This window comes from Danio rerio, chromosome 9 (genome assembly GCF_052040795.2).
Source record: "Danio rerio strain M-AB ecotype USA chromosome 9, GRCz13ab, whole genome shotgun sequence".
NCBI classification, from domain to species: domain Eukaryota; kingdom Metazoa; phylum Chordata; class Actinopteri; order Cypriniformes; family Danionidae; genus Danio; species Danio rerio.
This window is the reverse complement of record NC_141029.1, coordinates 7,532,501-7,542,500: the sequence shown is the minus strand read 5'-3', so window position 1 is coordinate 7,542,500 and position 10,000 is coordinate 7,532,501. Positions and strand designations below refer to the sequence as shown.

The 10,000-nt window shown below is 40.3% G+C and overlaps 1 protein-coding gene and 1 long non-coding RNA gene across 3 annotated transcripts in view; both read left to right on the top strand.

Moving 5' to 3' along the window:
* The first annotated feature begins 299 nt into the window (after nucleotides 1-299).
* Nucleotides 300-10,000, top strand: part of mgat4a (alpha-1,3-mannosyl-glycoprotein 4-beta-N-acetylglucosaminyltransferase A) — a 129,899-nt gene continuing 120,198 nt past the window's right edge. Inside the window, exons 1-2 of one of the 2 annotated variants that reach the window (XM_087267443.1) lie at nucleotides 300-463; nucleotides 815-1,144. In XM_087267443.1, the coding sequence (XP_087123569.1) occupies nucleotides 1,051-1,144 (94 nt within the window). In that variant the 5' untranslated portion in view covers nucleotides 300-463; nucleotides 815-1,050. Of the gene's footprint in view, nucleotides 471-814; nucleotides 1,145-10,000 lie in introns of both variants that reach the window. The other variant, XM_087267444.1, reaches the window with a different exon arrangement.
* LOC147842251 (uncharacterized) lies at nucleotides 2,228-6,955 on the top strand. Its single transcript, XR_015499115.1, has 4 exons — nucleotides 2,228-3,790; nucleotides 3,844-3,974; nucleotides 4,118-4,193; nucleotides 4,247-6,955. It is a non-coding gene; the product is annotated as an uncharacterized LOC147842251 (long non-coding RNA).

Here is a 10,000-nt window from a genome sequence, read left to right as displayed (position 1 = left end):
GGTTGCAGCTGGAAGGGCATCAGCTGTCTAAAACATATGCTGGATAAGTTGACGGTTCATTCCGCTGTGGCGACCCCAGATTAACAAAGGGACTATGCCGAAAGGAAAACGAATGAATGAAATGTACCAAAGCGACTGAGAAAAACTAAACCACTGAGGAAGTGTGTTATGGATTTAGTCCACCATGTGGCGCCAAACAGGTGCCAGACATCCGACAATCAATGGGCGGAGCCCGATGACTACAGCCAATCACAGTTCTGTGTGGGCGATCGTAGCTCATTGTGGGTGTGGTGTTCAACAAAGGTTGATTGAGAGATCGCATCACCGTTGAAGCTTCTGGCAGGACGCGGTGTCTCATATAGCATTTAACGAACATCACAAATCGTGGTTTGGCTTGTTTTGTACTGGATAATTCTTATGAGATCGGGTCGGGACGTTTCGCTGAACAACAACAGGGTAAAAGGTAAGAAGTGTTGAACTTGGGGCTGTTGATCATGCCTGTCTGACATATTTCAGGGTCCTCCGACAGGTAGTCAACTCTTGTTTATTTTACAGACCCCAATTGTGTGCGTGTGTGTTTTCAATGTGTTTAATATATTATTTTAACAAATCACCCCTCCTCCGTTCTACATTTCCTCTGCAGTATTTGTGAGTGTCCCTTAGTGATTCATTTTCTAAGTAATAAGGTTACATGCATATTTAAACAGCGATCTGTCTAACTCCGTCAGTCTCTGCGGTCTGCACAATAAAAGCTGAGCAATACATGCTGCTCTATTGGTGTTCATTAATTTCATGTCTCTCCCGGTAACGGCAGGCATGAGGATTGCACGTCTTTCTCTTGAAATGCATCAGTTCCGCTGGGCTGCCTCGTGACTCCAGCAGCGACCGAGAGGAGGAGGAGGAGGAGGTGGTGGAGGAGGAGGACTGGACCGCGGTGAAGACAACAGATGATCCGGGCCCCCGTCTCCTCCTGTCCGCTCCTCTGAAGCGCGTCTGCTCGCCGGGATCAGGAGCACTAGAGGCGGCCGCACGGAGAGGCGTTGAAATGAGATGAGGCTCAGACATGGAACTGTTGCCACTGCGATTGTTTTCTTCACATCGTTTCTCAGTCTGTCCTGGTACACGGCTTGGCAAAATGGCAAAGGTGAGTCTCATCTGTGAGATCAGCTGTCAAATTGGGGTAAAGTTGGTTTTATTTTTCCGACATTCAGACTTTCTCCTTAATTTACTTTCATACAAGTTTTTTTTGCTCATATAAATAGTGAAATCATATTAGCAGCCAGTGACTATCAAAGTACACCATTGTTCACACTCAAATAGTCAAATAGTATTGAGGTAAAGTTGGTTTTATTTTCTGACTTAAATTCATTTAAAAATATGTAATATGAAAATATATTGTTTACTTTACTTTTTGTATTTGGTCTGTAATAGCATGCAAAGTATAACTTCAAAACAACATTAGCACTACTTCATTTAATTCACCTTTATTTCTAAAGCGCTTTTACAATGTAGATTGTGTCAAAGCAGCTTCACGTTTACTATGATCTTCTATGTGAAGCTTCTTTGACACAATCTACATTGTAAAAGCGCTTTAGAAATAAAGGTGAATTGAATTCAACATAGAAGATCATAGTAAACTGAAACGGTGTAGTTCAGTTTTCAGAGTTTAAGGGTGCTTTCACACATGTGAATCGATTCAGTTGTTCCGAAACAGCGATTAAAATTGTTACATTGTTGCTCTTTGCTCTTGGAGCGGTTCGCTTTCACACTGCAAAGTTTCTAATCGGACTAAAAGAGCTAAAACAAGTCACGTGCGAGTAAACTCTCCTCACATTGGTCAGAGTGTCAGGGTTTATTTTGCAGCGTCCCGCTCAGCTGTCAGGAGAGGTGGTGGTTTGGTGGTGATTGACAGGGTGCGCGCGCGACGTGTCTGAGGAGAGACACGGTGGGGAGGGGTGAGAAGGGTGCGCGACGATGCCTATTTGAGGACTGGGAGAGAGACGCGAGATTACCGGGAGATCATCACTCGTTTGCGGGCATCCGGAGACTCGCGAAACTTCCCACCATACTCATAATTCTCTCTTCATATAGCCGTAAGCCTATTACATATCCATAAAACACTGTGATATAACCGCGCTCGGATCGGATCGCTTTCTCACTGCAATCGAACCGCTCCAGGGTTCGTTTCAATCGAGCCGAGGCCACCTCATTCAAGCGATCTCGGAGCGATTACCTTGGCGCGGAACAGAGCGCGATTGCCCTGTTCACATATGCCAAACGAACCGCGTTAACTGGGCAATCGAGATACAATCCGAAACAAAAGTGTAGGTGTGAAAGCACCCTTAGTTCAGTTCAGTTTAGCTCAGTTCAGTGTGGTTTAATATTCACTACTGAGAGTCCAAACACTGAGGAGCAAATCCATCGATGCGCAGCTCTACGGGTCCCGGACCATGCAAGCCAGTGGCGAGGAAAAAACTTCACCAATTGGTGAACGCGAAGAATTAAAAAACCTCGAGAGAAACCAGGCTCAGTTGGGCACGACCACTTCCCCTATGGTCAAATGTCTTGTGCAGAGCTGCAGTCTAGGCGCTGAAGGCCGGAGAATGCTAGAAAATTGCTGAAAATTAAATGTTTATGTGCATAAACCCCATTGACTTTATGACAGGTCACCCCAAAACTCACCATTTACTCACACTCAAATGATTAAAAACTTTTATGGATTTCTTTGTCTGTTCGAAATGATATATTCTGAAGGATGTTGGAAACCTGCAGCTGTTGACATTAATAATAGGAACAAAAATACTATGGAAGAAGAAGGCTGCTGCTTTATAACATTCCTCAAAATATCTTGTTTTGGAGTGGAGTGTCCGTAAATGATGAGTGATGATTGATGTTTTTTTTTTTTTTTTTTTTTACACTGGTTAAGCTTTGATTGAATTCCATGACCACTAGGCATTGGCCGGTATAAGATTCTGATGGTACGATAACCTTGGATAAAAATGTCACGGTTTGGCTGTATTGTAATGATTACTGCGCTAAAATATCTTCTTTTTAAATGTCTGAATAAAAAAAAAAAAAAAACTTTTTTCCCATTTAAACACAGTATTTTATTTTGAGAAAGATTTATAATATTTTGGAACAGTCAACATGTCAGGCTAAATGAATTATTGACTTCTGCTGTCTTTATTTCTTTCGAAAACAGATTTTTTTTGAAACAATTTAAAACGGCATCTTGGGATATCTTTTCTGCTGGAGATACTTAAAAAAAAAAAAAAAGAAAAGTAAATTAAAAACAATGTTTATAAAAAAATCTTTCTCATACCTTAGAAACGGTATTGCAGAAAATGTTGATGACCTTAAAACCTTGACTTAACCAAACCACGGTATACCTTGAAAACGGTTATTGTCCCATGCAGTGACCACTGCAGTGGCTAAGTGGACAAGCCCACAGGGCACGCACCGCAGGGATTAGGGGGCCCCACGTTGTCGCGATTTTTAATAATTGAAAATCTGGCAACCGCAATAATCAAACTCTTGGGAACAACTGTGGTCGGAACCAAAGTTCACAGGTGTGTGTTCTCTGAACTCTTCTCAAGCAGTGGACTACTTTATTCTGATGAACCGCGTCATAGCTCATACCATAAAGTTGACTTTATTTCAACTCTCCTTGACGCCCACACAGGAGAAGTCGCGCCGCGCTGTTCCTCGCCACCAGTTCTCGTTAAAAATGAATGACTTCTGGCTACTTTGACGCCCTCGCTGCTTTCGGTTTGTGATCGCTCCTCAGTTTGTGAAGGCTTCCCCGCATTGTCGCTCCACCCCACCCCCTTTCCCGCTCCTCAGTTTGTGATCGCTCCTCAGTTTGTGATCGCTCCTCAGTTTGTGATGGCTTCCCCGCGTTGTCGCTCCACCCCGCCCCCTTTCCCGCTCCTCAGTTTGTGATCGCTCCTCAGTTTGTGATCGCTCCTCAGTTTGTGATGGCTTCCCCGCGTTGTCGCTCCACCCCGCCCCCTTTCCCGCTTCTCAGTTTGTGATCGCTCCTCAGTTTGTGATCGCTCCTCAGTTTGTGATCGCTCCTCAGTTTGTGATCGCTCCTTAGTTTGTGATCGCACCTTAGTTTGTGATCGCTCCTTAGTTTGTGATCGCTCCTTAGTTTGTGATCGCTCCTCAGTTTGTGATGGCTTCCCCGCATTGTCGCTCCACCCCGCCTCCCTTCCCCGCTCCTCAATTTGTGATCGCTTCCCAGTGTTGCCCCTCCCTCAACTGGGGGCCCCGTCAGTGATCCCTGCATGGGGGCCTCCGCATTTTGCGCTACGCCACTGGACCACTGGTATAAAAGTTGGCATTGGATGCCCATTTTATACAAGTTAATATGATTCTTTTCTTAATTAATAGTCTTTTGTTTATGTTGTCTAAATTTCTCAAGTGTAAATAAATACAACTTTATTACTTCTTTTTAACACCTCAGTCCACATAGTGAGCTGTATTGCTTCATCTTTTTTTAAATGCACATGAGGAATGTAAAGAACTAGCTGGTCACATCTAAACCAGCGTAAATTTTACGGCACTCGGACAGAAAAATAAAATATCACAATAGCCTATATCGAGAAAGGACTGACAGAAATTTCCTTGCTCTCCACTTAAATTATTCTTTTATAACTCCTTTCCCTCTTTGGGTTTTTCCATTTGCCACTTTAATGACAGAAACCCACTCCAAGCGAGCATAGAGAAAATAAAATGAAACTCTTGCTGTGTAAGAAAAGTGCTTCCTCTGATAGTGGGCTCATTTTAAATTAAGTTGAGGCCCATTGAAAAGTATGTGATGAATGTCATCTGGTGGACATATACTGCATTCAGCATGTTATCAATATCACATGACCTACCAGCGTCAGCCGTGTCCCTCCACTTACATTCACAAATCTTCTCCAATTGTGGCCTCATGGAAAGTGTGTGCATCAGATTTGCACACTTCACAATCTCGGAAGAAGTTGTAGTTCATCTTGGTGCTTTATTTTTACTTACTCTACATATGGATGCATATGGCTACTGTTTAGCCTAATTCATATTAAGAAATTAAGCAAATTCCGCATACTATCTTAATTATTTACTGTATGTGGTCGCCACTCCTTTTGCTCCATTAATATCATCTGCATGCAGTAAACAGGAAATGTGTGCTGCTCATTAGAAGGTTATTTAAAAAAAAAATCACTATATTCTATAGCTCAAGTTAGGGAAACTCAATGAATTTCTATCTCATTAAAGATGTGAGACTGATGGAAAAATCTCAGAATGGACTATCAGTTAAGCGAAGGCAAAATAGTCTGATTCTCGTGGATTTCTAGAGCTGCAGTTAAAGGAAGTGGATTGTATATGTTTTGGATGGCATCTTATAAAACATCTGTTCAATTTGATTTGATAGAAATCTGAGTTGTTTGATTTAAATTGGGCCATAGTATGGGCACTTTATTCATCTACATAATTGGAAACAGGGATTGACTTTGTGACTTTTACTCAACAATGTTCTTTTTAGTTGTTTTCAGCCTAGCATACTCCTTTTACTGTTCTGACTATAAATGTGCCATAAAAGTATTTGAATAAGTAGATAAACTGTAAAAAATATCCATTATTTTAAGTTTTTTTTTCCAGCAGCTAGGGTGATTTTAGTAAAATATACTGTGAAATAACAGACATTAATTTACAGAAATTGACGTTAAATACCAAATGTTAAATTACAGAAATTACCGTAAAATAATGACCATTAAATTACAGAAATTGACTGTAAAATAGGAGACGTTAAATTACAGAAATTGACATAAAATAACATGTTAAATTACAGAAATTGACATAAAATAACGACCATTAAAATAACATAAATTTACTGTAAAAAACAGAAGTTAAATTACAGAAATTTACTGTAAAATAATAAACATTAAATTACAGAAATTACCTTAAAATAATGACCATTAAATTACCAAAAATTACTGTGAAATAACAGACGTTCAATTACAGAAATTTACTGTAAAACAACAGACGTTAAATTACAGGAATTACCGTAAAATAGCGACCGTTAAATTACAGAAATTTACTGTAAAATAACAGACGTTAAATTACAGAAATTAACGTAAAATAACGACTGTAAAATTACAAAAATTTACTACAAAATAACAGATGTTAAATTACAGAATTTACTGTAAAATAACAACAGTTAAATTACAGAATTTACTGTAAAATAACAGACTTTAATTTACAGAAATTACCGTAAAGTAACGGCCATTAAAATATAGAAATTAATTTAAAATAACAGACGTTAAATTACTGAAATTTGGCGTAAAGTAACAGACGTTAAATTACATAAATTTACCGTAAAATAACAGATGTCAAATTACAGATTTATCATAAAATAGCAGACGTTAAATTACAGAAATGTACTGCAAAATAACAGACATTAAATTGCAGAAATTTGCCGTGAAGTAACAGACATTAAATTACAGAAATGTACTGTAAAATAACAGACATTAAATTACAGAAATTTACTGTAAAATAACGACAGTTAAACTACAGAAATTTACTGTAAAATAACTCATTAAATTAAAGAAATTTACAGTAAATTAACAGACGTTAAATTACAGAACTATACCGTAAAATAACAGATGTTAAATTACAGAAATTTACAGAAAGTTTTAATTTAAGGAAATTTCTTTAATTTAACGGCCATTACATAAAAAATGAAGTAAAATAATATAATTTTTCACAGAGTGGCAAAAATTACATGGAATGAGCAGAGTGTTTGTTTAAAAAAAATTTGTTGTTAATGAGAGTTACGATTGAAGTCGCTAGTGGGCCTTACTAACTTCAGCTTGCTTTAGTAACTCTCGTGATGATGTTCTCTCAGAGGGAATGCATTTACATGCTGCTGATAAAAAAATTCAAAAAAACATTGTTCAGGGAAAACACTAAATATAAATGGAATCAGTACTTAAAATGCCTAATTGCAAAAAGTGGTTTCAATCAGTGTGTCTATGGTTCTGCTGCAAACATGGGACCGTGTAGATCTACAGCTACCGATGTTAAAACCGACTGGTGCAGGTGCTAAGAGAGAATCACAAGAGCTCTACTGAAGCTCGTATTGGCTGTCGCTCACAAAAGTGGCTTCGCATAAAGTTGAAGTAATCTCAATTTTGTTGTGTTACTTGACAAGCCCATATTTGGTCGCCAACGGTCGATGTCGCTTGCATACCGCATACACGGAAGTCGCTTGTTCTCTATTGAAATGAATGGTGCTTGTAGTGTTAATGGGCTGTTAGAGGTATGTTAATATGACTTCAGTTGATCTGTTGTCTAAAATGCCATAAACACTGAGACTCAAACAGGGAAACAGAACTGATTCTGGGCACTGCGGGTTGTGTGAACTTCTCCATTTACCTGCATTGTTTGTCTCTAACCTTAAATGAACAATTTTTCTGGCACAAGTGTGTGAAAGGATCTCTGGAGAAGTCTTAATGTTGAGAATTTGAGTGTGAGATCATACCCAAACCACCCTAGTTGGAAATCGATGAGTTCTGGTGCACACGGGGACAGCTCATTGCTCTGTGGTCGATCATTCGCTAGTTAAATCCATCCGGGTATTGATTAGAGTTGTATAAAGCAGAACACACAGTTCTGTATTATTCTCAATGATCTTTGTCAATCTCTGATCCTTGCTTCTAATTCATGTACATATTCTTCTTGGGATTGAGCCACATGTAGAGGATGACCAATTTGCATTCAGCAGCATTTGCATTCCCAACATAAACAAATGGAGATACTTGTGTTGTGGGTTGGGGATGTTGGCACAAGCAATGTATCATCACACATATTTAATTTCATTTTCATGCTAGTTTGGGGATTTGAATGACATTTGTTGCTGGGCCTGTCACAATAATCAATATATTGACTACGTCACACAACACATGCACATGACCTCAATCATTTTGGTGATGCAATACACAATTGAAACCAGAAGTTTACATTAGGGTTGGGCCGATAGACAAGGCCATAGTCCATCGCCGATGGCCAACAAACTTCACAATGCTGAGCCGGCATCGTGATCCATCGCCCCGCCCCACATTTATATTGATATATTGATAAATATGTATAACTTATTATTTGCAGGTCATCTTAATAGCAATAACGGTATTTTCATGAGCTGTGTTGAATGTCACATCTAGCTGCCGCTTGCACGGCTGAAGTATCGTGAGGATTAAATGAAGGATAATACAGTACCTCTCATGCTTAAAATGTGTAGATTTAGTATCAACCGGTGTTACCTGCAAACCCGGTCCCACTTTACAGTAAATGGCTTTAGTTATTTTCATAGCAGACTTAAAGCCACTGGAAGTCTTAAAGTGTAAATGGTGGATTAACATTCAGCACATGATCACTCATAAGATGTGCCATTATTAGTAACTTTAGGTGTTTTCTAAAACAAAATCTGTCGGTGTTATTTTCATTCTCTCATCTTTAGCGCTTCACATTTTCGCAGTTGTAGCTAGAGATCTGCGCGGGACTAAATTTTGAATCCCGCTCCTGCCCGAACCCGCCAGGTTTTAGCCCGAACCCGACCGCTCCCGCTTATATTAAGAATTTATTGTCCCGCTGCCCGACCCGCCCCGTTTTCTGCCTGCCGCGCCCGATCTCGCTAAAGAGCGGGGGAGAACAAAACCGAAAATCCCCCAGCTATACAGTCCAGACAGCCAAGCTGTCTGTATAAACACACACACATACAGCACCAATACGCTCTCATACGCGCGCGCGCGCACTAACACACACACAAGCACCAAGCAGACACACAGGCATTTGCTGTTATATCAACTCAAAGGCTTGTAATACCATGTATCAAGTACCAATGTAATACCAAAAGGTTTTATATAAAGGTATATAAATACTGAGTCGCGCCAGCTCCGGGCCGCAGCGCACATTACTCTCGGGCCGATTCCGGCGCGGATGCGGCATCGTCAGCTCGCTTACGGCCGCCGCATCTGGCCCGATTGATTTGGGCCGGAATCGGGCAGTGAGTCAACAAGCATCCGGAGTCCGGCAGCCGGAGACGGGCTGAGTGGTAAGTCTCTGGCAGGCGAGAATCTAGCCGGAACTGGCCTGAGTGTATTTTGCTATCTGGGAAATCTCTCTCTCTCTCTCTCTCTCTCTCTCTCTCTCTCTCTCTCTCTCTCTCTCTCTTTCTCATTTGCATAGCAAATTGCTAGACAGCCCGCTCCCGTCCCTAATTAAACCCGTTACCGACCGCTCCCGCGATTTATTCGGAAATTTATGCAAAATGCAGACCTCTAGTTGTAGCTCCTGTCATCTGAAGGCAGAAGGCATTGACTGAGTGATTGACAGCTGACATTAACAAATCATTCGCGTTTAGTTCTAGAGCAGTGAGCCAATAAGAAGAGCACAAAGGCGGGGCAAGCATTACTGGCTTTTTTTTACATCAGCAAGTAACAACTGTTTTAATCCGTTCCTGACTGAGTGCTGCGTTTGGCGTTTTTAGGTGCAAAGATGCATTCTGCATAAATGTCTCCTAAATCCGCGCACGCGGTGAGGATTTTGCAGTGAAAATGTATGCACTCGCCCATATGCTTCCAAATATATTTTAAAGTCACAGATAAAATTTTGGGCTCCTATGCGACCAAAACGGTCGAGCCCTAACATCTTTACTTGTTATTATTTCCTCATAATAATAATAATAATAATAATAATAATAAGGAAGTTATCATCAATCACAATACAAATTACAGTGAACTCCAGTCAAACTCTCGTCTCCTTCACCAGCTGTGGGAAAAGCCATTAGAATGACACGGATCACTGCCTATTCATGCCAGCAGAAAAAAAAAGTGATTGACAGGTGGTCATTTGTGTGTAACTTTATTTATTTATGGTTTGGTTATGGGAAACGCAAAGACCATGTGGGTCAGGTAGTGAAAACGGTAGGCTACAATTAATAAATCGTTATGAATTA